The 27,363-nt window shown below is 43.7% G+C and overlaps 3 protein-coding genes and 1 long non-coding RNA gene across 4 annotated transcripts in view; 3 read left to right on the forward strand and 1 right to left on the reverse strand.

The window, feature by feature from the left end:
• On the reverse strand, positions 1-24,383 carry LOC120445692 (nephrin). Its single transcript, XM_039626250.1, has 12 exons — positions 23,965-24,383; positions 5,795-6,322; positions 5,481-5,651; positions 5,109-5,399; positions 4,541-4,840; positions 4,126-4,416; positions 3,762-4,064; positions 3,405-3,689; positions 3,040-3,321; positions 2,138-2,940; positions 1,667-2,071; positions 1-1,432 (listed from the first exon to the last, which is right to left on the reverse strand). The coding sequence occupies exons 1-12, from the start codon at positions 24,002-24,004 to the stop codon at positions 1,424-1,426; spliced, it is 3,708 nt and encodes a 1,235-aa protein (XP_039482184.1). The 5' UTR covers positions 24,005-24,383; the 3' UTR covers positions 1-1,423.
• Positions 17,679-18,208, forward strand: LOC120445693. The gene is made up of 2 exons (XM_039626251.1): positions 17,679-17,801; positions 17,881-18,208. Exons 1-2 carry the CDS (start codon positions 17,712-17,714, stop codon positions 18,172-18,174), a joined length of 384 nt encoding a protein of 127 aa, XP_039482185.1. The 5' UTR covers positions 17,679-17,711; the 3' UTR covers positions 18,175-18,208.
• On the forward strand, positions 18,639-19,146 carry LOC120445694. The gene is made up of 2 exons (XM_039626252.1): positions 18,639-18,738; positions 18,808-19,146. Exons 1-2 carry the CDS (start codon positions 18,679-18,681, stop codon positions 19,096-19,098), a joined length of 351 nt encoding a protein of 116 aa, XP_039482186.1. The 5' UTR covers positions 18,639-18,678; the 3' UTR covers positions 19,099-19,146.
• Positions 23,575-27,363, forward strand: part of LOC120445695 — an 8,965-nt gene continuing 5,176 nt past the window's right edge. The window contains exon 1 of the long non-coding RNA XR_005615775.2: positions 23,575-23,589. This is a non-coding gene — a long non-coding RNA (uncharacterized LOC120445695). The remainder of the gene's footprint in view (positions 23,590-27,363) is intronic.

Raw genomic sequence — 27,363 nt, forward strand, 5'->3', positions numbered from 1 at the left:
AGATACAAAAATTTGTCGTTTTTTCTGCATTTTTACCGCTTTTGCATTAATTGTTTTAGATATTACATATAAATAATTACTTTATTTAATGAACTTCTTTTTACACACATACTTAGCTCGCTTCTGCGACTTTCTCTAATCCAAATGCAAGTGCAAATGCAAGTGCGCCTGGAGTCTAGTTTATAATTAACATTTTTATTTGAATTTGTATTTATAGATTTCTTTAGCATAATTTTTGGCGCTCACGCGTGCATGCATCAACTTCTTTACCATGTATATAATTATTGTCATGCATGATAAAAAGAACGTCGCTGAATGCTGTAAATATGTATCTTGAATATACTTTACTCCTCGATTCCTAGCTCTAGCAAAAGTCACACTTAAAAATATTTTTATACTCGTACTCGTACTCGTACTCGTAAGTAATTGAAGTCGTCGCTATTTCGTTTTTGGCGATTTCGAATCGATCCGTTGTTCATTGTTGAGAGTCAAACGCTTACGCTTTTTGGGGCCTGGTGTGTGTGTGTGTGTGTGTGTATATATATTCAATATATATTCATTTATGTTTATTCATGTTATGTTTATGCATTTAGTACGTATGTTGATAAATATTGGTATGTCCTATAGCTTAAACATGAACAACTGCTAATGAGAATGGGTCACGAGTCTCGACTCGACTGACTCGCAATATATTTATGCTAAATGCTAAAATGCGTAATTCCTACTACTTAATATCGAGTGACCTTACTACGAATTAATATTTTGAGAGTGTTCTGTTGTTCGTTTAAATTTTCCTTCTTCTTTCATTTTTTTATTTGTTTTTTTTTTGTTTTATTTGTGGTGTCTACCAAAATGCTGCTGCTTCTGCCGATGTTCGGGTTCAGGTTGTGGTCGACTAAAAGTGGGTGGAGGGCAGGCATTTCTGTAGAACGGGTTGCGCACCTGCCCCGTGGCCAGACCAATATCCCATTGGGTGTTTCATTGGGTTTTTGTTTTTGGGATTGGGATTGGTCTTGTGGCAAACGTTTTGGCCTGCGTGTTTCCAGCTGCGAGTGGCGGCGGTGCAAACGTTTCCAGAGCTTTGGGCACAGGTACTTATCACAGCCTTCGAGCGCCGCATGCAAATGTCTTTTCTCAAAACACACTCAACATGGTTTCTCCATTTGCGCTCCGTAATAATCAACGTCATATAGTAATAATTACAAGCATAAAATAAAAGTAAAACATTCAATAAAACCAACAGCCAACGACAACCAATCCTAACGAAATGACAGTCAAGTTCTGTGTGTGTGTTTCGTGTTTCGTGTTTCGTGTTTCGTGTTTCCGATGGTGATTATGTTTGAATGAATGATGTATGTCAATCAGTCTAGCTGGATTTGGCTGGGTTGGGTAGTCTCTAGCTGTCATTGACGCTCAGCACGGCTTAGTAAGTCTGCGGATGAGAAGAAAGAGGGGTGAAGAGTTGGAGGGGCTGTTAGAAATGCGATAAACACAGGTTGTTCCTAACAAGCTGTTAATGATTTGCGGGGAATGGGAAGATCAATCTCGAGATTGATCTGGATCATTATGGCAAACGGCATACATTTGGAAATAGCTCGTTATAATTATCCCAAAAATAAGGTGTTGTTTGGTTGGTAGAAGGGGGGAGTCATCTATAGAAACTTACCACCGGCGGATAGGACATGTATTTGTCGCTCATATTGAAGTACGATCCATCTGCTGGCGGCGCTGGCGATGGTGAGGATATATAGCTACCCTTGATCACCAGCGAGGAGGCGGGCGATGGGGATGGTATGTACAGTCCGTTGGAGATCAGCATGTGATCGTCCTTGGAGCGCATCTGCATGCCCTCGATCATGCCCGTGGCACTGTTCCGCTGACTGTGCCGCTTGGGATTGGGCAGGGTGCGAGTGAAGTCCGGATTGCAGAGCGGATACGGCGGGGTGCACATGGAGCTCTCCTGGTATTTTGGCGGATACGCCGTCGACTGGATAATGTCCACGTTCTCCACGAGATATGTGGAGGCGGCTGCTTTCTTCTGAACATCCGCCTGCAAAGCAGTGATGGGCAGCTGGTTAGGATTTCGGAATACACTTGGTTAGATCTGATTAGTGGGTTAATCGAGCGCATCTCTTACCTTGTACACCGACTGACTGTCATCCTTGGAGTACACATCATCGTTGCTGGGCTCCGCTTCGCTCTGGGATTTGTTCTGCCGACGGATGACGAACCAGGCCACCAGTGCAGCATTCAGCACCAAGAGCACCATGGCTGCGGAGGTGATGCCAATGATCATCACATTGGGCAGTTCGTCCTTTTCGGTGTACTCCGCCGAATGCGGCTGGGAGCCCTTGCTGAGGGTCAACTTGATGTCGGGCATGAATTTGCTGCCGCCCGCCTCATTGGCCGCCATCACGGAGAAGTAGTAGGTGGCTCCTGGTTTCAGGCCATCGAGGGATATATTCTGATGTCCGGGCTTGGCGTCCACATACTTGTACTTATCCTCGCCATGCTGCTTGAGCCGCAGCCGGAAATAGGTCTGCATGCCACCATCGAAGCCGGGCGTCCAATTCAGATCCACACCCGTATCACTGACATTGCCCACCCTCAGCTGCTGCGGAGCATCTGGACGGGAGGGCTTGCTGAACTCCAGGGTGGTGCTCGCCTGTCCCAGAGCATTGCGCACCACACACTCGTACTGGCCATAGTCATCCGGCGATGTGTTCTCGATCAGCAGGGCCGACTCAAAGTTGAGGGCATCCACCTGGCGTTCCACACTCTTGAACTTGTTGCGCCGCTGCATCTTCAGATCCTTGCCATGTCGGCGCCAGATGAAACTGGGCTGCGGCGAGGCCAGCGATCTGCAGATCAGCTGGGCACGAACTCCCAGGCGGGCGGCGTAGCGGGTGAAGGCGGGTGAGTGGTCAATTTCAGGGGCAGCTAAAAGGTTACACAACATACAACACATATTATTTAGTAAAACACTTTTTTGTGGTTTCTAAAATCTTAAAATTAAGCGGGGGTAAATCCTTTACTTACTTTGCACCACCAGAAGCACGTTTTGCGCCGCGGGAGCTCCTCTTTGGTTGTCCACGATGCAGGTGAAGTTGCCAATGTCGCTGCGCTCCACACTGGCGATCTGCAGCAGGGCGGTGCCGTTTTCGAAACTGGAAATGGTGCGCGTGGCCAGGTCGTAGCCGTCGCGGGACCAGCGCACATGGGCGGCCTCTAGCGGGCGGGCCTGAATGTGGCAGGCCAAGACCGCCGGTTCGCCGGCCACAAAACTGCGACCCTCGCTAACCGCCGTAATTGTGGGGGCATCTATGAATTTGGGGCGCGAAACAAAGAGAGTCAGCTCCAGTTTTTTTTTTGGGGGTCAGCATTAGAGCCAAGTTAGTACTCACATTCCACGGCCACTTGGATCTCCAGCAGCGCGGTGCCTTGGCTATTGAGCGCCTCGCAGATGTAGACGCCCGCATCATTGCGACTCAGACGACTGATATTGAGACGAGGTCCGTCGGAGATCAAACGCTGTCCGCTCAGACTATTGCTGCTAATGGGCAGGCCGTCCTTGGTCCAGGTATAGCTAATTACCATGGGGTTTCCGCTGGCCAGCAGCTCCACATGGAACGGCGCTCCCTCAACGCCCACGAACGTGGTGCTCGGCGGCGTCTCGAACTTGGGCGGATCTGGGGGGATGATTATGGGGGATTCAGGGGTAGTTGACCTCCAAGCGCAAATAAACTCTTTGCATTACTTACAAAGTATATCCAGGCTGATGGTTTCGTGGACACTGCGCTGCAGCACCTCGTTGTGACTCTGACAGGTGTAGACAATGCCATCCAGATCCTGGGTTATGTTCACGTACATCTCGAGCGTGGACACCGAACCGCCCCAGAGACCGGGCCTGTTGGCCAAGTTGAGACCCTCGACGGGAATGCCATCCTTCCACCAGCTAATCTTCGCCGGCGGATTACTGGAGCTGGAGTCACAGATCAGCTTGGCCCGTATGCCAGGCACCAGATTCTTGGGCACCACACTGATCTTAACCGTTTCGGGAGGAACTGCGATGGGTAAATACCACCTTTAGATTCGTATACCTAATGCAAGATAACCCCTACTTACAATGAACTCCCAATGTTTTGGTGGCAAAGAGTGGTATGTCAATAGCTGCATTCTGCACCTTGCACTTGTAGATGGCATTGTTATCAGAGGCGTTTACCAAAAGTGACAGCTCGGAGGTGATTTTACTGTCCACCAGCTTGGAGGGAGCATTAATGATCTTGTCGTTTTTGTACCACTGCAATGTCGGTGGCGGATTGCCGCCGGCAGAGCTGCACTGCAGTTTCAGAATCGATCCAGAGATAAGGATATCACCATCATTATAGCCCGTCAGCAGGGGCGACGAGGGGGGGTCTGAAACGGGGTTGAAGCAACAATAATGAAATTATAATTTAATTACATCGCTCAAGTGCTGCTGAAATAGTTTCTTGATAAGATCTTGATGGTAGCAAACTGGGGTGGGTCTTCGAGAACTTACAAAGCACATTCACGGTATGTGATCCCACCACATTCTGTGTGAGTTCCGTGTTGAGGGCATGGCAAACGGCAATGAAAGTCCTGCTCTGCGAATCGATGGACAAACTGATGTTCGAGCTGCTGACCCAGCCACCGTCGGAGCTGCTGGTGGTCTTGTAGGTGCTATTGTCCAGCGGCCTGCCGTTAATGGACCAGCTAATCCGGGCCTGGGGATTCGAAGGCGCTGTCACGCAGCTCAGTTGCACGGAATCGCCGACCTTGGCCTGAGTGGCGCCGCTCAGGTAGACATCCTTGGGCGCATCTGTTGATTTGATTGGTTTAAAACATTAAACATGTCGCTTTGGAAGGATATCAACAGCATGCACCAAGTACAACATATATCACAAGTCTTGAGACTAGAAGTCAGTTAATATGGAGCTCACCAGTCCTGAGACTAGAAGTCATTTAATATGGAGCTCATAAGTCCCGAGACTAGAAGTCATTTAACATAGAACTTCAATGTGTAAGTTCTGTATAACTAACTAGATTGGTTTTCTGCATAATCCCAGTAAAAGTAAATGGAAACTTACACAAGACAGTCAGATTGAGTTCGGCGCGCAGGGGAGTTGTCGCCAGCAGATTTTTGGCCTCGCACACCAAATTAGCGCCATTGTCCTCGGCGGCGGCGGTGAACTTGTAGACGTTCTCCGACAGACGACCCGAGGTGCGTTGTGGCGAGCTGATGGCCACGCCATTGCGGTACCAAGTCAATTGGGCTGGCGGATTGCCACCACGACTGCGGCAGGCAATTTGAACTTCCTGGCCGCGATGCAGGCTCTCACCCTGGCTGTAGCCCTCAAAGAACGGAGCGCCGGGCGGATCTGTGGGTTTGGCAAGGGATATTGGGTTTGGGATTAGGAACTACGCTGGCACACACAACGGACCATCCGGCATGCACTTACAGAGCACGGAGAGCTGCACCTGGGCGCGCATCGGTACATCGGGGGGCAGAGCCTTGTGACGCGCCTCGCAGGAGAACTCCTTGTAGTCGTCTTCGGCGCGCGGCTGCAGATGCAAAGTGGAGCTGGTTGTGAATCGCTTTGGGGCAGTTTGATTCACCGTCACGATGGGAGCTACACGGCAAGAAAATATGCAACAAATTTTACATAAATTCAATATTAATTTAAAGCTTGAATGCCTCTTGTAAGTTCGTATTTCTATAAGCACCCTTAAAAATATAGTTATTATGTAGTACATATATGTGTTTTGAACTCACCTGTCGAAACTGGAACCTCGCCCTGGAACCAGACAATCTCCGCCGCCGGATTGGCGTTCTCGGCGATGCAGTGCAGCGTAAGATTCTGGCGCTCCTCCACCTCCACGCGGGCATTCCGGGCATAGCCCTCGATAACGATGCTACTCGGAGCGGCCACTATGCTCAGCTTGGCATTGGCACGAATGGCCGGGTTACCAGCTGCCGGACCCACCTGGCACTGGTATTCGGCATCGTCCTCGAGCGTGGCGTTCTTGATCTGCAGATTGTAGGCATTCTGTTTGGCATCCACCAGCACCGAGTAGCGTGGGAATCCTGGTATTACCGCCGAGAATCCCAGCGCAAAGCCATCCTTGGTCCACTGGACTTTTCCCGCCCGGTTGGACACCTCGCAGCGCAGTAGGGTGTCGGTGCCCTCCAGTATCTGCAGATCGTGGGGCGTCAGGTGAAACTTTTGCACAGGTGGGGCTGCCACCCGGGCGGCCGGAGTTGGAGCAGTAACTGCGGCCATTACGTGGCAGATGGTGGTAGCTGTGCAGAGAGAAAAACACATTGTAGGTTAGTAATGTCAGTAAGTAAACTTTATCAATTGTACTAAATTCATATATTATATGAATGGCTTTATTATTTAGTTACTTCCTACTTTAATGTGTGAATACAAGTGATTTTTCTGTGTGTACAAGCAAACAAGATGGAAAGGAAATTCGCATGGTTAATCGGCACGTTCGACATTTGCGCACGTAGTTTGCCAAGTGCATCGGCAATGGGAACAGTTCAATTGGCATCGAATCGACATGGATGTTGAATGTCGACCTGACAGCGCCCTCCGTTCGAATCCGAATCCGAATCGGAATCGGAATCGTAGTCAGAGGCAGATCCAGAGTCAGAGTCAGAGTCACAGTCAGAGTCGGAGTCGGAGTCGGTGTAGGATACGGAGTGAGATGGCCACGGTTACCCAGTTTTACGGCCCACACATAAAACACACATTACTTAAGCGTAAGCCCCGACGACGTCGCTCAGTCACATCGCACTAATTTGGTACAACTTCTTTTTTTTACCCCCACCGATTTCAGTTCAATTCGATTCGAATCGATTTCGATTCGAGTCGTTTCCTTTCCTTACCGCTCGCTCACTCACTCACATGAGCTCAACTCTCAGGCTGTCATTGAGACATGGGATGTATATCTATCTATCTGTCTGTCCGTCCATGTCCATGTCCATCGGTCTCTTCTGTTCTCCGCCAGGCTGTTTGACGCTGAAGCGGCCCACACCTAGGCCAAAGTAGGTCTACGTCTACAGCTTGCGGCTCATTAGCATTAAAATGTCTTAGGAAAAACGACCGGGCCACGTTCGATACCAAATTGAACAGCCTACTCACTCGGGCTATATATATGTATACATAGATATGTACATATATCTATATGTTGCCGACCTAATCAGCATTAGGGCAATCTACATAGGTATACATATACTCGTAAAAGCATTGACAACTCACGCACACTGTCGCTGGTGCGATGGGAAATCGGATCGTAGGTGATGTAGGTGGGTGCCAGAGAAAGTTCCATTTTCGAACAGCTTCGATCGGGCAATTAAATGGGAGATTATACAGATACGAGCATATAATAAAGACCTGCTGGCAAATAATGCACCATTAATCATTTGCCGATCGAGAGCTCTTATAAATTAGCCAGCTAAAGACAACTGTCGCCTTGACTGCCATAGATAAATCCCGCCCAGCTTCGACTAATGAATTGGCCATTTATCAAGCGAAAATCTCTAATAACATTCTTAATTCCCCGTTCCCAAATCGAAACCAGTTTAATTTATAATTAATTTATTTCAGCGAACATTGCTCAATTAAACTGGTTTCGGTGCCACTGTGCGCTGCGTGAAACGTGAATCGTGAATGGTGAATCGGGAATGGTGGTGAATCGACCACAAATGCTTGGACAAATAAACAAAACAAACGTTTCTGTCGCGGACTCCGTTGGCGGATTAATTGATTATTTGTCTGGGAAGACAGCGGACAAGATGGTCTTGAAGAAGATGGTCAAGAGGAAGAGGAGGCGGATATGAATTCGGTCGAAACGGAAATGTGGCCAGCATAAACTGGCCCACCCACCGACAGTGGCAAAGTTAGTCATTCGCTTTTGAGGGCGCCTGCATTTGCATGCGCTGCCATTTCAGGCGGTTAAAGTTCAAGCAATTAAGCCAAGCGACAGTTGACCAACTCGCCACTGCCAGAACATTTCCTGCGGCAATTAACCAAAATAAAAAGAAAAAAACAAAATGCAAGAAAAGAGGCAACAAAAAACGGCGCAACTTGACAGGTTTTTGCACTGACAATGACGACAAAAACAGAGAAACAGAGAAACAGAGAAAACTGAGACCCAGCCCGCTGCAACTTGCATACAACTCATTTAGTGTCATTACGGGAGGAAGACGGGTAGATGGGTAGATGGAAAGACGGCTATATGGTAGATGGTTATAGGGCTACGACACTGTGGCTTTTATGGCCAAGAGGGCGGCGAGACGCGGCGGCAGGAAAGCCACCCCGCTGGCACGAAGAAAAACACACACACACACAATATACTCGTACAGAGGGTAATTGTCACACATATGCAGGCCAGGCCAGGATGGCCAACAAAGAAATCCTTGAAGTGTGACAGTAGGAAGCAAAGAAGCAGGCAGCAAACTAAAAGAAGGAAAGACTACGAAACACACACTCGACTGAGTGCAGTAAGTGCAAAGTAAATGAAAGATGAGCAGCAGGCCGAAAGGCCCAACCGGTTTAGCATTTCATTCATGGGTTTCCAAACCAACTAGCCAGTCAGCCAGCCAGTCAGCCAGTCAGCCAGCCATCCGTCGTTCTGGCCAGTGGTTAGTGGCCAAATCGCCGGGAAGTTTAGGTGCCCAGGGGCAGCTGTAATTGTCAACTGGTCCCACAAATTGTACGCAAACTAAACTAACTGCTTAACCGCAAAGCGTACGTCCATACTCGATGATGATGATGATGATGATGATGATGATGATGATGTCGATATGAGGGTTCCAAGGAGCACTTCCCCTACGGATTTGCCTATGTGCCTGCGGCTGTGCCTATGCCAAAGTCGATTCCTGGCCGCAAGCTAAGTGAGTATGCTGGCCTGCATTGGCCTCAAAAGCCTGCTAATAGTTTTCGAGCTCTAGAGGTCCTGGAGGTCCTGGCAGGACGCAGGACCCAGAGATGCCTGAATTACTACTTAGGCTATTGGGCTGCATTTGGCTTTCATTGGCCGCACTTCATTTTCCCTTTCGCAGGACTCTGCCGAGTGACTGAGTTACTGTGTAAGAGTTGGGCATTCGCTTTAAAAAAAGAAAAGGGTTTATACTAGTTGCCACATTTCGAAACATTTCCATACTTCCAAAGCGTGTTTCGCGCATCTCTATCGTGAGTTGTTACGTGTGGCAAAGCCAAGCGAAGCGCAACGCCGGATGTCGCACTAATGGCCAACGCAACGCAATCGCAACTCGAAGGTCCCGGCCCGTTTTAGCCAGCTTTAGCCCACTGCCAATCGTGTTGGCCATCGACTAGATGGCCTGCTGGCTGCTTTGTAAGTTAAACTATCTACAAGTCATTAACTCATACAAAGCCGGCAACTGTCGCAGAGGGTGAGATGCTGATGCTGATGGTGATGTTGAGTTTGAGTTTGAGTTTGAGAGGCTGTGAGGCTGTGAGGCCTATAGACACAATCCAGAATCGAGGGCCCAGTTGGCCATGGTCCGGAGAGTTAAGTGAAGTGGCCTGGACCAACGCACATTTGGCCCTTTGTTTTTCCTCTTTCGCTCCTTTTTTCCTGCGTGTGTGTGTTTTGGTTTTTTCCTGCTCACTCGCTTTCCTTATCGAGACCAGTTTCCAGTTTATTCGCTCACGCTGCCAGTTTCTGGTAACTCCAGCGCGTTAATGGAAAATATTGTGGCATATCACAGGAAATCCGGTGAGGTTTTTTTTTTTTCTCGTTCGTTTGCTGTTGCTTTTGGCCTTCTCCCGCCAGTGGTTGTTGTTCATGCTGGTGTGGTTGTGTGGCTGTGTGTGTGTGTGCACACTCCTTTTAGCCGGCAGGACACTTAGCCGGCATCTACTCGCTTTGACAAAATTAACGGGCACATAAATCTCCACTCTGGGTTTTGCGGCTTTGCGTTATAAATTTAATTAAATTTTTTGTTTGCGATTTGGTGTACTTTATCTGCGCCTGTTAACCAACTTTTTTTTTTCGCCTTTCGGTGGTTTTGCTGACTGCTTGGCAAGTGAACAAATGTCTTTTATTATATTGATTAAAGCGGCTTTGGTGTGTCAAATTTGTTGTCAGCCATGTTAAGCGCGAGAAGGCAAAGTGTTTCAAATTGTTTTAAATGGCAAGGGAAAGGATTTCGGTACGGCCATAACAATTATTTTCCACATGTGGCTCTATGTACGAAGGCAAAGCGACTTACATACTTGGCTAAAATGTGAGCCTATCCGATTTTCAGACGACACTTAAGCGGTTTTTAGCCACTCTGACGTCGCTGGGATTTCTGTCTGTCCTCATGGTGATATAAGCCATAAGATGCTTGGAGAGAGAGAAAGTGTTTTAATGAAATTGTGATGAAGAGTGGAATTCTTTTTGAGAATTGGGAGACGTTCCAAAAATTTAGGATGAATTTTGTCGTAAGATCTTAATCTCAAAACGAAATACTCTTCTCGCTGCCTTCAATGGCAAGCCAGTTACTATCTCCATCTGACTGAAACCCCAAATGTCGGTGGCTTTGGATGCTGCGCTTATGGCCAAGTTTATTGCTGACCCAGAACCGCCTTAATCATCGCCGGCAACCCGCATACCCTCACTCGAGTGTCAACCGACGACCAGGCATTTAATGTGCGCCCTGGGCACGCTTAATAAATTCACAATAAAACGCATTTGAATCACGCGAATCGAGAGTGTGGGTGTGGGTGTGAGTGTGATTCAGATGCTGATAGTGGGTGGGAATGGGGATGGGGATCCAGGAGCCTTAACGACCTCGAAATGTTTGTTTGTTTGTTTATTGTTGTGCCACTCTCCCGTTCCTCCCTCCAGACAGCATCCTGATCTCAAATTGCCGCATTACCGAGTCTCTGTGTGGCTGCTCAGTGTGTGTTTGAGCACTGATTGAATTATAAAATTTGCAACTGAACAAATGCGACCCGGTCTGGCCAATATCAAATGCCAAGAGCCGGCAATTCGGTCGGCGGCAATTCGGACCCATTTGGCCCCATCGACGTTAAACTAATCAACTAATTTGCTATGAACTCTGCGGTCTGCACAAATTAGAGCGTCCAAGTGGCCACACCGATTCCATTTCCATTTGAAGGCATTAACATTAATTATTTTCTGCTTCATGAGCATTTTAGATGAACACAAACTGGGGGATGTGGATGGAGATGTCGATGGCTGTGACCCCGACTCTCTCAAGTGAAGACCCTCCCGTTTCGGGACTTTCATCTTTCGTTAATTAATACAAAAATGTTACCCCCACCCACTCCCCTCTCGGTTGTGTCAACTATTTTTTCAGCTATGCCATCGAATATTTTGGAAAATTTTTGCTAGACCGCAACAGTAAACTTTTTCCATGCGAAATTGAAAGTATTTTGCGGCCTGGTCAGTTTGGATGCGAATATCTGAATTTATAGTAAGCGTAGTATATGCGGGAATTTGTCGGGAATGTCAGCTAGAATGTGGAATGGAATTAAAGTGCTGCCCGTACAATATAAGGCTTTAGTAAAGCCATATATCCAATTTTTCTGGGCCATCAAAAAACAAGGAAACATAACGAATTAAATAGTATAAAGGCCCTCGTCGATATTAAACCAATTCGGTGAGGCGGGAAATATAAAAATCATTTTTTCTCGACATCGAACGAACAGTAATAGATTTGATGATTTTATGACTGTAAGCCACTCCGCTTGTCAATCCGCCTTGTCCAACCAGTTTTGTCAACGACATTAGCGTGGGTTAGAAGGTTTTGAACACCCACAAAGCTGAGGCAGCAACAACAAAATATTTACGAATTTTATTACTCATAAATTGAAAATCATAAAATCCCCCCTTCGGAGCACCTAGCATTTTAGTATATCAAATAATTTGGCTAGAGCAAAATGGTATTAAAGGGAAAGTCAAGGCGAGGTCTTCCTTGAGATACGAGTATGCAAGAAAATATTATTTAGTAGAATCGTAAAACTCGGTGCGGTGATTTCCTGCAAATGGTTAAACTTTTGCTGCCTTGGAAAATTAATTTTTTTTTTCTCCCCCCCTCCCCCAGATCCTGGAAAAGTTTTACACACTCTTGGGAGCTGCGAGGGTATCCAAGTGGCTGTTTGAACAAACAAAATCTAGCTGGCCAGCAGAGGTAGTAAAAAACGGTCCAGCAATAGACTCATAAAGCAATCAAAGGCGAAAACCAGTTCAAGAGGGGCCAAACTAACTAAGAGAGCCGTCGACACAACCTACGTGCTGTGAACAGGTAAAGGAGATATAGATAGAGGTATAATATACATACCTGCCATATACATACATATGAAAAAACTACGGGCTTATGAATGGCAACCGCCATATGAATGGCTCTACAAAGGCCACAAAAGACGTGGGCATTTGCCTCTCCGTTCGCGGCGCATATTAAACTGAATTTAAATTTAGCTGGAGCAGAGTCCGTATGGTCTGTCAGTATGGGTATGTCGAAGTCGAAGTCTGAGTCGGATCTGTCTGTGTCTGGGCATTTGCGAACCCAAGGCACGCACCTGGCTTTGGCTGCTTTCTTGGCTTGGAGACGGCTTACTTTAATGCCGCACTGAATTGGCCAACGACGGCGATCGACGACGGCTGCACTTGTCGCTTGGCTCAAATGCCAAGTCCCCACTCCGCTCCGCTCCGCTCCTAGCCTCTTGCCTCTTGCCTCATGCCCCCGTGCATGTGGCAGCTGTAAGCTGCATAATTATAATGTCTGCTGACTTGGGCCGCAAGCGGTACATTGGCTGACTTGAGTTGGCTTGTCTCGCCAAAAGGTCAAACAGCATATTTTTGCCGTTTTTATTGAAGCTCTGAACTTTGTTGGTGAGACAAAATTAGTTTAGTCAACTCAATCGACATTATGAAATGTCTACACAAAAAAATGTTCATCAAAAATTCAGTGTGCTATTCGAACGGAAACCCACAAAGCGGATTTATAACTATGTAAATACGAGGCTAAAAATACAAAAATATGGCATTCTATTGAATGTTTGGAAATGTTACAAAAATTAAAAAATAAAAACTTCAAAACCGCTAAGTCCGAAATTAAAGAACATATATTCAAACGGAACAGAAATGAATTCATAGCTATGCAAATTAAAACGTAAAATTATAAGCTCCATAAAAGCATACATCGGAAATTGCGATTTTGGTTGGCATACGCCATAGTTTGATGGCTTTTTTAAGGAAAATTACCATTTCCTCTTTTCAAACAAAATATTTTTGCAAATACAATCAATACACAGCAGCGATCGTAGTTTATGCCATTTGTTTTGCCACCCGCACACTTTGGACCAGGCTTAAACATTTCTTCGTGTTTTTGTTAGCATTTGCTTAATTTTATTTATGTATGCAGCTGAAAACTTTGCCATTGACTGCGAGACCGACCGTGTGCTCACCCATTTGTTTTTATAAAACTTAATGGTCCGCTGATTATCCATACAACTCTGTGTACAAATATGCTTGTTTTTTTCAAGGATGCGTTCATTAACTTTTCGAGATTTATGTAGGCAGCGTGTGAACAAATGCGGGCCAACTTCAAAACTCCAACATCGCTGCAATTGTCAGCGATTCCCATTTGAAAGACAACGCAAATTTTTTAATGGCCGGGCATAAAACCCATTTTTATTTTGCACTCTTGCCTCCTAATGAGTCCACCAAAAAAAAAAAAAGATACAAAACTACTCAGGCAGTCAATCGTCACCCAAGAGCCAGAAATTCAAGTTATCTGGCGGCTTTTTGAAAAACTGCTCGAGCATAACGTTCGGACAGCCAACAAATTCTGGCTCGAAAGTTAGATAATCGAGATACCGCTGCATCGAAACAAGTCACTGTGGCCAGATGCCAGATTAATGGCTGCGAGCTGATTAGTTTGAGGCCAAGACAAAAGGCATCACAAAAGGCCAACTCTGTGGGCCGTAATTAAGCAGAGACAACGCAACATGGTGCTTTGTGTGTAGTCCCAGTTTAGTCAGAACATGTAAATTATAGATAAGCTGGCCTATTGCGCCCCATGCTTCATGCTCCATGATCTACATGCCCAGCAACCAAAATGTTCATTTGTCAAAATTAACACCGCCGTGGAGCCGAATCAAATCGAATCAAATACGCCGCCAGCTATAGGTAATAACACTTAAGAGATCCAAGAGCCACAGAAATTGGGACAAGCTGATTGTACAGCTTCGAAATTCTTGCGCATAAAACCTGTAAATAGAGGTATTCCCATCGGTATCATCTTTATTATCCTAACTTCTCGTCAAACCTTTAAAATATTCACTTGAGATGCTTTGTATTTTTCCGTGTTATCTACACAAAAACATCCTGTCCAATCCAGCAATTTGGTATTCCCACACCCTCATCACTCATACGGCTTCTCGGTTATTGTCATTCTATTAACTCGTATCTAAACCATCAATCATCCTCTTTGGAGGGGACTCCATGAAAAGTTCGTTAGTGCTAAATATTAACTTTTCACTCCCGCCATTTGCGACTGAAAATTGATATAATTCTCACATTGACGCGTCCCATTATTAATTCAGTTTTCACGAGTATCTTTTTTTTTTTTTTTTTTTTTTTGGTTTTGGCCAAAAGTTACCGTACACTCTTGTGGGTTTTCGACCACGTCCCTGGCAGTTTAATTGAGGCAACACGAGAAATAATAAGAAAAAAAAAAAAAACTCGAACAAAACAAAAAGATACAAACAACTGACGCTGTTCAAAAACAGAAGGAAAAATTAAAAAAAAAAAAAAAAAACACAAAACCGGCTTAGGTGCGCCTATGTGTATGTGTATGTGTTTGGGTTGGCCATCCATCATTATGAAATGTTTGCCAGTGTGGGTAAGTGGTGCACCTGCTCGCATTTTCGACTGGTGGTAGCCCCTATCCAAAGAGGGGCCATTTGGAGGGGAAAACAGGTCCGGTTCGAACTTGGTTCCTCCTTCATTGATGGTTTCGAGTGCAACTTTCGCATGCGCAAACTTGCCGGACAACATATGCTGACCGGATCGGGTCCAAATCCCAACCCCATCTGCCCATCTTCCCAGTTGCCAATTCTCAGTGGCCAGTTTCCAGTTACCAGTTGCCAGTTGCCAGTTGCTAGTTGCCAGTTACCAACTCTCAGCTCCCATCTGCTGCTTCTGTTTTTGCCGTGATTCTGGACCCTCTCCACTCTCCTCTGTGTTTTTTGTTTTGTTTTTTTTTTACCAACAACCTCCAGATGGGTATATACTTATGTATTTTTTGTGCGCCCAGCGTAAGTTAATATGACTTGTAGCACGATGATTGCTTCCTGTGCAGCGGAGAGAGCGGGCAAGTCGGCTTGAAAAACCCGCTGACAGGCAGCGACATCAGCGGAGCTTCATCAGTTCGCCTGCCTTTTTTTTATGAATGAAAAATCGCTGTCGCTCTGCTGGTGCCTGTGGCTTGCCATCTCTGTCTGCTGGCGGAAGTTATAAATTAATTGAGTAAATATCGATTCGCAGACATATATCCGTACATATCCTACATAGCCAAGCACACACACAATCAGTCATTCAGTTAGTCAGTCACACACACAGCTGCGATGTGTAGGGCTTGTTAATTGGCAGCACTTGGAAAGCAAGTCACAAAACGCGGAGCATTCAACTCCAGCCACTACTACTCTCTGCTATTTGCATAGTCAAATTGGCAATCGAGTTTAGAGGAGCTGTTTAGCAGTCGGCGTATTGAGGCACGAGATTAATGACCATACAATTCGCATATTCAACATATCGAGGAGGATTCCCTCCTCGACTTTGATAATTTATTGAAAGCGCTTCAGATGCATTTTTTCCACCCAGTGTAAGTTTAGTTTAGCTGCCAATGTAATTCGCCTAGCATTTTATGACAGTGCCAATATGCTGGCCGTCAGCTTAGGCTAAACTTTATTAATTACCAGGCGGCGTTATATGCCAATTATTTACTCATCCCCATAAATCGATGGCTGGCAAGCGGGAATTTATGGCTAAATTGATTTGCTTCTTATCCGTAATAAAACAGTAATTGGCAAGTGTAAGTAGCCCGCTCTGGTGGTCAATCCATTTCAGTAGGCTTATCGAGAGTTATTACTATAGTTATTTCCTATAGAGATGGTAATGGTATAGGGTTGATGAGCTACAGTTATGTCTAAATAGTTATATGATTTCTTCTATGCTTAATCCTATTAGTTAGGCTTCTTGAAATGCATTTGATAGGCATATGAGATCTGTTTGCGAAGAGTAATCAAATAATAAATGGTAAGATTATACATATACATAAAGATTATACATATAACTTGGTAGAGAGGATGTTATATACATATAAGATTAGATCGAGTTCTCTTTTGCGAATCGCAGTTACTTCTGCACAGTTTGAATGGAGAAAATCTTTAACTTCGCACGTTATACATCTTTAACCCAATATCTTTTTTTATACCTGCTCGCTCCGAGGCGACTGTATCTTTTTCGAGATCTGAAAGAGCCCGTCATGCATAATTGCATATATCAGATACAAACACCTAACTGCGCACATGTGTACACACACTCGTATATGTATGTTTGTGTACAAGTACATATGTTTGTATGTTTGTTTGCTCGTTACTGTCGCGTCATAAGGAGCGAAAACAATTGCTGCTGCTGCTTTTGTTGTTGCTGTTGCTGTTGCTGTTGCTGTTGCTGTTGCTGTTGCAGTTGCAACTTGTTTGCTACCTGCCGTTGACGCCACCTAACTGTCAACTTTCTTTTTTCGCCCGAACTCATGTAATTACAGGGAGCTGACTGCGTATGTGTGTGTAAGTTTTACTTGCATGCAATTAGCATAAAAAATATCAACACAGTTTGCATTTATATAACGCTACAAATTATGCATCATTGAAGCTGCCACCGCAGCAGCAAACTGCAATGACGTTGAATAATGACCGAAAATGCAATGGAAACCCGGCTGTATATCCACCGACCACCAGCACCACCAGCACCACCCACCATCCGCCATCCCCTGCACCACCAGCACCACCGTGAGTGAAGTGGCAAGCTGGCAGTCAACAGTTCGCCAGCGGAAAACAGAAAACAGCCAACAGGCGCAGACACCGCAACCTCGGCTCCATCTGCATCTACATCTGGATGCCCCGCTCCATCTCCAGCTCCATCTCCAGCTCCATCGTCTCCTGGCCAAGACTGGTTGGCGAGAGGGCGGGGTTGCCATGTAGGATGATGTAGGAGTATCAGCTTGTGCGAGACGTCGACGTGGTAGGTGGTAGGTGCCACCGACACCTCACGCACACCCACTTTCCTCCCGATGCAAAGCCAAGTGCGATGAGCACTAGCTGACTATGGGATATGGTAAATAAGCAGTACACATGGTGACACTACATCATCCAGATTAGCAGAAACTGGTCAAATGATTTGCATTTACCACGCCTTAATATATGGTAAACAATTTTTAATGGGGGTTCACCACCTTATATAAGCAACCAAACAAACAAGGAAAATAGTTGTATTTATCATACTATTTTAGTGCTGTGCTAGGCCATAAATCACTACTTAATGAGAAAATGGTGTGGAAAGTGCATAATTCGACGGTGTAAAGAAGAATAATAGAACCAACTTATGCCAGAACCCGTTCCAAAATGGCTTAAAAGCTGTCGATAATGCTCCGATCCTCACCAATTGCCAAGATGAAATTATTAGTGGCATTTATATTTGTGATGGCCGTGGGTCCTGCATACCCAGCTATATTCGTAAGTACCACTTACCACTTTTAGTTCTGCTCCCAACTAAAGTCTTAGCAATTTGTATATCTATGATGGAAATAAATAGAAACACTTGGAAAATGAGTGCGCAAAGAAAGGAGGCATTACACCACATCTCATCAAAAACAATCCAACCAACATTCGAGTGAAGTGCTACTACGCCTGTCAGATGGAAAAGCTGGAAATAATTGCCAATGGAGTGGTGAACCCCTTCGATGTATCCGTTCTCAATATCACACAGGAAAACTACGACAAGTTCGGCAGAATGGTGAAGTCGTGCCTGACGCTAACGAATCCTCACAAATGTGAGCTCGGCTATATAGTATTCCAGTGCCTAAATGACAAGTTTGCAAAATTATAAAAAAAAGTATAAATAAATGTATACTTAAAAATGATTTGATTCTTTATATTGAATGTGATATACGACATGAAAATACGATTACTATTAGATTGCAAAATTTGAACTACAAGTTAGGAATTACTTCTTCTTTAGATAGAACTTTATAGAATAACTAAGGAAGTTGCAGTCACAAAAAGCCAATCTTGAAACTCTCACTCCTTAGTTTTTAGAAGATCCCCATATGAACGATAGATTTAGAAAGACCTATATATACCTGAAATATATAGACCTATGAATTCAATTGGCAAAGGCAGCTAGAAGACGAGCCTCTTGACGTTTCTACCGGAAAAATGCTTACAAAAAATAAGAATACTTAGTTGCAAAAACGAAAGTAGTGTGAAAAATGTAAATCAAGACTAGATAAGAAAAATTAAAATTTTTAATAACATTAGCCACTTATGCCAGAACTCATACAGATGAGGTATAAAAGAAGTTGTCGTATCCTGATAGGTATTAGCTCTCAAAATGAAAGTATTCATTGGCTTGCTTCTAGTGGCGGCTGTCGCTTCGCAGTCAGCTATATTCGTAAGTATTTACATTTTAAAGGTCTTGGAATTTTAAAGAATTTGTATATGAATTTTACGCTTTTAACAGGAATCTGTAGGAAAAGAATGTGCTAAAAAACTGGGAATTACCGAAGATTACTTTGAGAACTTCCCCCACAGCAGTCGCGTAAAGTGCTTTTACCATTGTCAGATGGAAAAACTTGAAATAATTGCCAATGGTGTGGTGACTAGCTTTGATCCGCACGTGCTCAATATAACACCGGAGAACTATAATAAGTATGGCATAAAGGTGAAGCCCTGCCTCACACTTACCCATCCCAACAAATGCGAGCTCGGTTACATAGTGTTCCAGTGCTTGAAACGTGAATTTAATTTGTAAAATAATATCTTTACATGTTTTTAATAAATTTTTCTTATTTCGAAGTGATTCATTTTGGCTACTCTATTTGAGCTTTTCAACAAAGCAAAGCACATATCAATAGAATCAAATTATTCGGCTTGTTGAAAGAGGCAAGCGATCAAATAATCACAGGCATAATATCTAATCACCATTGGCCCTAAAATCCGAATTAGCTATGATAAGCAACGATTATTATCCGACATGAGCGTGAGGAACAACAATATCAATTACTTGAGCACGGCTCATCCATGGGAATCCGTATGCTCTACGCCAAGTGTGTAGATACACGAGTGGCATGTGCGATACCCTGCACCACCAAACCACCAAACCACCGAACCACCGACGCAGCACCACCCACCAGCCCCTGTCGATGTGTGGCACGCATGAATAGACAGCAGCCGAGCTTTGAAAGCGCATTCGCATTCACACTCATGCTGGAAATCGCATTCTCCGGCTCTGAGTTTTCACTCACTTGACGGGCAAAGTACTGCGAAAAAAAAAGCAGCAATAGCAGCAGCACCATAAAAACAGAATATGTTTGTAGAAAACAAAAACATAGGAAAAACGTAGGGAAATCCAGAGGAAGAGCACAAAAAAAATTGGTTCAATTTAGCGCAAAGATGGGAGGGAAAGTGGGGTAACATGGGCCTATTGAAGATCCGCCCGCCTCTTCAATTGAGGCAAGCAAACAACGACAACTCGTTAGCACGAATTTCCAGCGGGTGGATGGGGGGTATTCGAATTGGAGGGGGTGAGTGTCAACGCCTTTTAAATGGGCAGCTTTTTAGCTTTTCAGCTTTTTAGCTGTTTTCGGCTACAATGCTTCTCAGGCCATGATGGTACAGGAAAAGCCACTCCACTCCACACCACACCACACCACACCACTCCAGTCCAATACACTTTGTGCTTGTTCTGTTTTTTGGTCGCTGATGCTCTTTGGCAAATTTTCATAAACTCTTATTTATTTTTACAGCACAAAAGAAAATGTTCTAACAGCAAAGCAGCCAAAGGAGGAGAAAAGAAGTTGCGAGCAATTTTCTGCTGCTTTTCGGTTGCTCATTTTCGGTTGGGCTGGCGGAAGTGAATTTGCGCAAAAAATAATAGGGAACATGTTTTGCGCTTTTGACCAAAAACTGCCAGCCCCAAATAGAAATGTTTACACCAACCGACAAATAAATACTGCTACAGGAAGAATTTCAGCTTATGGAGTGCGAATTGTGCATAAGCCAACTTAGCAACAGCAAGATGCCAGCACATTTTGTATTTACATAAAAACCAGTGACCAGCATTTTGTGTTTGTGATCCAGCAGCAGAAATCCAGGGACAAAGATGCAAAAAGCTGCTCTCAAATGAGAAGTTACGAACGGGGTTGTACTCGTAATTATGCGGCACTTTTCGATGCAGATGCAGGCTGATAAATATATATAGTATATTATATTATATAGGTGTGCATCCCGGCAAGGAATGCAATTTTCTTGGGAAAAAGCTGCGAAGGTGAGGTGGCAAAAATGTAACCCTTTTTTTTTAGCTGCAACCAAAGCTGCATGGCATATATCGAAGGAGTGAAGTAAGAACTAAAACTAAAAGGAATTATTTGTACAGAAGAATTTTAAAAATATTTCAAGGCATTTAAGCCTATCAACTAGATCTTAGGCAACCCATTCATAGGCCGAAAAATATGAAAGGGCAAGCGCCCCGTAATAAGGTGAGCACTTGGGCTTGAGGATAGCTTGGAATCCGTCCAAATGGAGCACATACATCACATGGGCTCTCCGGCTCGTTCTGTTCTGCTCGTTTCTGTGTGGAAGCGGAGCCAAATGCGGTCAGTTAGCAACTTGAAGAGCTGCCTTATGTAGGCTAGTACCAACATCATTTGCTCTTTATGGCTTATAGTGCTCGTACGCAAGCCAACCCATAACCCGTTCGTCATATAATTTGCACTCATTCTTTAACTCCTTTCTGCGTGCTTTTTTGCCGCTTTTAATCAGAGCAAGTGCCTCACTCTATGTGTATGTGTGCTGGCCGGCCGAGTGGCAGTAGTTGGGCAAGCGATTAGCTTGGGCTTAAGCCCAAAGTAAGTTCAATGCACTACAATTCAGTATGCCGGTGAAGGATTTATGCTGAAAAGTTGTGTGCTAACACATTTTAGCTGCGGCATTAAGCCAAATCGGGTTTTAAGTCCACACTGTTTGCCGAGGTTTTGCAGCCTTAATTCAATTTGCCTATGTAAATCGTCTGCGGATTATAAAGCTGGCAGTACATATGGACGTATATGTATCTCTGTATATCTCTGCGACTACGAGCCCAATGTGGGTAAAAGAGATTTGTGTGAATTCCGCACTCTCCTCTGGCGCCTCAAACCACATCCTCAATTTTCCAGTTGTGCCGCAAAAAGAAACGAGGGAAAAAACAGTGTGGATATGTGCGGGCATGAAACTAATTTCGTAGGTTGGTGAATGAAAATTTTTGGAGTGTGCCCGGGCAGGTGTGTTTCGTCTTTTAGCAGCTTGCCAACTTCGCTTCCCTTTTTTTTTATTATTTTATTATTTTTTTATTTTTTTTGGTCTTTGCGCCAGCGGTTTCTTGGCGCTCTTTTGCCTTTTGCAGCTTGGTCTGTATTCATTTGCGACGGGTGCAAAACCTTGTATCCTGCATTTTCTGTATATGCGAGCTCATCAAGGGGCAGGTGCTAGTAATGCCACAAGGAAGTTGGCTCCTTGCAAGGCTATGCTAACCTGTCAGGGACCTTTTGGTTTTGTAATGTCAGTGGTAAGTGCCTCAGTTCTGCAAAGTTTTACTTCATTTAGCAGACTGTTTGATTATATTTCGCAGAATAATAACCATTTAAGCGGTTTAAATCGTTAGTAAGTGTTGTGACGCACAATTGAAGGAACACAATTTTATATAATAATGTCACTTATCGCTTGGTCATAAACACTTTTCCTATGATTTGTGGTTGCTTTTTAACTAGTGCTTACAATCCTCACATCGCCACTTCACAAGTCACAGATAATCAAACATTTTTAATGCTCAATAATAGATTGGTCCTGCTGCATTGGAACATCCAAGGTAGTAATGCTGGATCTTTCGATTAAATGGTCTACTCTAAATAACGCTATTCTCTAAACTGGTTAACATTGATTGCTTTTCAACTATTCGAGCTGTGAAGTTTCAGAATTCATTGCAAAGTCAAAAAGTATGTAACGTGCCTGCAAAGTAAAGATTCCAATCAGTATCTAAACTAACAGGTTGAATCCTTGGCTCTCTTATTACTAAAAGTGGAGCATATTTTTAAGGACTAACTTTAAATTTGTTAAGCTTCGAGTTGGTAAATAATTCATACAACTTTTTTTTCTTTTACTGCATATATGAGAAGGAATAAAATCGATTGAAAAACAATTTACCTGAAAATGCAAATTTTCATATAGCAAAGAACTAATGAACAACATGTGTGGGTATAGTAAGTGCGACAATCTATCGCTATCCTATGTAGATTTAATATACCGCCAAAGAATGAAAACATATCTTTGGTAGCATAGAATAATAAATATCACTTCATAAAACAATAATTTATTCTTTGTCTTAGCGCCGCTGCTTTTTCTCCTCCCCGAACTCACAACACGCTAATGAAGAATTTTGAATGCACACTAATAAATTCGTCATGTAGCATTAAAAAAAGCAAACAGATGAATCGGGTTGATATAATTACAAATAGAGATACAGATACAGATGCAGGCAGTTGATAGATACAACCGTTGAATGCATCATAGACTCTTAACACTCCGCAATTAGCACTCGACTTGTGCACGAATTTGAAATGGTAACTTTTAACTTCATACAAATTTGAAATGCAAATAGTATTCAATTAACAGATGAACAAATACCAACAATAAAACTCAAACTATGCGAGACAAAAGCGCCAACTTTGTCATCACTGAAGTGGAGGTAAAAATAATTAAAAAGCAAAGGAAACAATGTTTGTCAGTTAAAGTGCCGGTCCGGTTTGGTTCGGTTTGGTCTCCTCACCTTTCCATTCTGCAACTTCCTTCCCACCACCACGAAGTGATGGTAAAAATTAAATTATGTGTGCCACAAAGTTCGCCTGAATTATGTCGCATAAATCAAATAAACAGCAGCCGAAGCAGGCGGAAAAAATAAAAGTTGAGGCTGCAGAAATTGTTGAGAAAAATAACTGAAACTGTGAAAAAATTTATACGAAAAACTTTTTGCATGTAAAAGCTTGCTAGCTTGGTAGCTTGGTAGCTGGCTAACTGGGTGGCTATATGGCTATATCGCTGGATGGCTGGATGGCTGGATGGCCAAGAGGAGGGTTTTGTGGCGTTTGGTGTGTTAAAGCAACACTTGGCTGTGGCAAGAAAATTATTCTCTACATCTATTTGTTGTGAGGCAAAAACCGCAACAGCAGCGGCAGCGGCAGCAGCAGCAACCGCCGACGTTGCCGTAGACTGGGTAAGCGAAAAAACAAGTGTTTAAATGTCAACGGCAAACAAACTAAAAATCGCTGGCAAAAACCAAGCTGCCAGCGAGCAGACAAAGGAGTATCTAAACATAAAGCCATACTGCTATGCCCCCGCCAAATCCCACACCACAATTCATATGGAAAGATACGACTGCCACTGGAGTCCCCGGCTCCAAGAGGCTCATCTTCCTTCTGTGTGCTTGTGTTTGTGTTTGGCCCGGGCGCAAAATGTCATGAACTTTTGCCGCAGACATTTTGCAAGCGGTCATCTATGAGCTACATTCGGATTTGGTTTTGGATTTGGATACGTATTCGGATGCGGCGGCTCATATGTTTTCAATTTTTACTTTTCGACGATAACTCACCCAAGAGCACGGCAAATGTCAGAGTTATCCAAAACTGCATCTTGTAGGTTGCTTGATTGCTGGAATTTGTTGTTCGCTTGCGACACACTCACACTCACTCACTCACTTTAACTTGTTTACAGATTGTTATGTTTTGTATCTTTTTTGGGTTAGTAACAAGCACCAGCCAATTCTAGGCTTGGCCGCACTTTGCAAGGCATTTTGCAGAACATATTTTCCAAGCACTTATTTCTCACTGGCAGTATATGCGAACTGTCTGCGCCTTAATAAATATCCATCAAGTATTTATTTATTTATTTAGTTGCTCGTAATATTTTCGTAGTATTTTCGTATGTTTCGGCGCAATAACTTTGAACTATGAACTCGCTACTGGGGAGCCACACCAATGTTTGTCAACAGAGACCACTCGCAGACCGACCAAGACTAAACGCAAAGTATCTGTATCTTGTAGCTGACAGGTCCAAGCGCGGCTCACAAGAGATTGAAGCGAACTCGAACATTGGAAGCCACTTCAAAACGTTGGCATCGAACTTATACAGCTTTACTTGGGGAATAAACACAGTAACAGGTTCATGTCACCGCTAGGGCAGGCATATAAGATACAACATATGATTTATAAGTAAAACGGGTCTTATATTTTTATTATTTTAAATATTCTAAATATATTTTAGAAATAAAAATATGTTTAATCAAGCTAAGCTAGTTTCCAGCTTCAGCGACTCTTCTATATTTATTTTACAATTTTCCTATGTACATGCCTGGTATCTAAAACCATTTGGATTTTCGCAGCCCGCACTCGTATCTTTTAGACCAACTCGACATCGTTTTTCCCAATCATTCGTGAAATAGTCGTCCTTTCTCTCACAGCTTTCACTGCTTCGGCGCCAGAGAGGTTTGTGACTCTGCTAATTCTGGAGGAGCGCTCTTATAAGGATATCTTCGTATACGCTATGCTATATGGCTGAATGTGATTTCGAAGAGTGCACTTCAGTGGCGCCACCACGTATATTATACTCGCATACATATAAGAGCTGTATAAGCACTGTTTTCGAAGCTGACTGCGTTGTAGAAGAGGTAGCGCGTATAAGAGCTGTATCAGAGTTTTGTATACGAGCTGGAGTTAGCAGAGTCGTATAAGTTGGACTTTAAGATAATATTTGAGGGTGGGCTTCAAACTTTGTCGAAGTGTTTGTTGTTGTCTCGAGTGTTGGGCTTTTGGTTATGAAAGTAAAAGTATTTCAAGAGCTGCGGGTGGGAGGCGCAAACTTCATTGAACAGCCAACAGCCAACAGCCAGCAAAAACAAAATTATATATCCTAGAAGTTTTCGACTTAAGTGAAAGTGCCAGCAATGAGATGAATTAGAAAAAGTTTACGCCGCCTGAAATATTTGAGTAATAGGAAATGAATTGACCGAGATTCCGGATTACTTAGAGTGGGTATCAAAAGCTATGGGGCAGTGCGAAAACACAATCAAACAGCTCATAATCCAGTTAAGATTGGCGCCGAGAAATAATATTCTATGTTAATCTATACAACAGTAAGTTTTTTGCGTAAATTTAATTAAATTTAATAAACATTTAAAGTCGAACAGAGAGTTCTGCACATTGGAAATTCGAATTTCGATGGGCGTTACCCCAACAGAAATTGACATGCACTCTTATGGTCGAATATCTCTACCATATGATATTTTCGCCTGCTGGATTTTATTTTCAAATTAATTAAATACCTCGCACATCTCGAACAACACAAATCGCAATGCACTCGAGTTTTGCTTTTGCAGCTGATGAATCGCAATAAAATGCACTTCAATGCGAAAACAAAAATCGTTTCTGAAAAATTGAAGCCAAAGCAACAGCAACAGCCCCTCCTCGACATCGGTGGAAAAAAAAAATAGCAAACAAGTTGGAAAAGAATCAACAAATATGTTTGTTTGCCTGTGCATCTGAATAATAAAAGTACTACGCCATCGAGGTGCCAGTGAAATATATCAAGGGCAAATAACTACCTCATGTTTCGAGCAATCAGAGATGGTTATGGTTTATGCACTTGTTTAATAAAAAGTGCCAGCTCTTATAAACCATTTATGAAAGTGCAGAAAATTGCTTTTATAACTGCGATAATATGGGATAACATTTGGTTGATTTGGTTGAACTGGAAATGCAGTAGTATTATCTAGAGATAAAACAACCTGATGTTGAGTGTTTAATATAGAAAACAGCATAGGGCGATTATCATATCCATGAGGACGGATTATGATTACGATTCTCTCGACTTTCGATGTGTGAAACGAGCTGGCCAAGAATAGAAAACGGGCCTGGGATATGGCGTATAGATACAGTCTGAATAATGTGGTGGCTCAACTAGTGCACAGCCTGGCTTTATTAATGGCTCATAATGACTTAAGTGAAATTACTGAAGCGTAACTGGCCGTGCTCGTCGCTATCTCACCATCTCTCTCTCTCTCTCTATCTCTCTCTCTCTGTCATCCGTTCGTGCCATCTCTTTCCGCCTAGCTGGCCCATTTCAGCTGCAACCATAAACGGCGAGAATTCCCACGCGGCATTTAATATTCTGTTGCCCGAGTAAATTTCACCCCCTCCCCGTGAACCCACACAACCCACCCTCCGCCGTTTTGACCCGGCTAACATGTTGCTTCTTCCTTCTTGACGGTTCTTGTTGTTGCTGTTGTTAGTGCCGCTGTGCAAGTTGTTAAGGTCAGTTCATATATTATGCTTTGCCGTGGAAAAGGTGCCATAAGTCTGCCACCATGTGCAGGGTGGTATACAAGTAGTTTTTCCCCCGAAACCTTTGTCTCTTTTCACTTTTCTCGTCTGCTCTCTTCTGTCCATGGGGCAACTGTTGCCTACTTTCCCGCTTTCCCGCTTTTCCGCTTTTCCATTTCCCCGTCTGCTTTTGTTCGGCTCCCTTTTGCCTGCTAATTAAGCGAAATTTTGCGTAATAAGCTTGTCTGTAATTTGCGCCATCTTTCTGCCTTTTCTTTTCTACCATTTTGTGCTTACGTGCGTGTGTGCGTGTGTGCGTATTGCCATTTTCCTTTTGGCCATACTACGGTTTCTGTTAACTGTCATCAAGGTGTTCATTGACTTTGTTATTATACCTCAATGAATTTCGTACAGATAGATGGCAGGCAATTTCGGCACTGACTTCCCAAGAAAAGTAACTCAAGCTCGAGTTGGTGCAAGTCCATCGATTAACTAGGCTCCCAATTATGTCTATGTACGGTAAACTAATTAGACTTAATTAGCATAACAAAGCAACCTATATAAGAAACCATCCACCTATATGTTTGAATACAGAATAATCTAGCATTTGAAACTCATTAGATGTATGAGATTGGAGTTAGGATAATATCACTGGAGACTTAATTGTGGCTAAG

The sequence above is a fragment of the Drosophila santomea genome, chromosome 2R (assembly GCF_016746245.2).
Source record: "Drosophila santomea strain STO CAGO 1482 chromosome 2R, Prin_Dsan_1.1, whole genome shotgun sequence".
Lineage (NCBI taxonomy): Eukaryota > Metazoa > Arthropoda > Insecta > Diptera > Drosophilidae > Drosophila > Drosophila santomea.

Bases quoted from the DNA above. Each gene is read 5' to 3' on its own strand.
- LOC120445693 (XM_039626251.1), top strand. From the start codon at position 17,712: ATGCTCCGATCCTCACCAATTGCCAAGATGAAATTATTAGTGGCATTT. The intron at 17,802-17,880 runs GTAAGTACCACT...GGAAATAAATAG, and splicing joins CTGCATACCCAGCTATATTC to AAACACTTGGAAAATGAGTG.
- LOC120445694 (XM_039626252.1), top strand. From the start codon at position 18,679: ATGAAAGTATTCATTGGCTTGCTTCTAGTGGCGGCTGTCGCTTCGCAG. The intron at 18,739-18,807 runs GTAAGTATTTAC...CGCTTTTAACAG, and splicing joins CTTCGCAGTCAGCTATATTC to GAATCTGTAGGAAAAGAATG.
- LOC120445692 (XM_039626250.1), bottom strand. From the start codon at position 24,004: ATGCAGTTTTGGATAACTCTGACATTTGCCGTGCTCTTGG. The intron at 5,652-5,794 runs GTGAGTTCAAAA...CTTGCCGTGTAG, and splicing joins CGAGGTTCCAGTTTCGACAG to CTCCCATCGTGACGGTGAAT. The intron at 3,690-3,761 runs GTAAGTAATGCA...TCATCCCCCCAG, and splicing joins CATCAGCCTGGATATACTTT to ATCCGCCCAAGTTCGAGACG.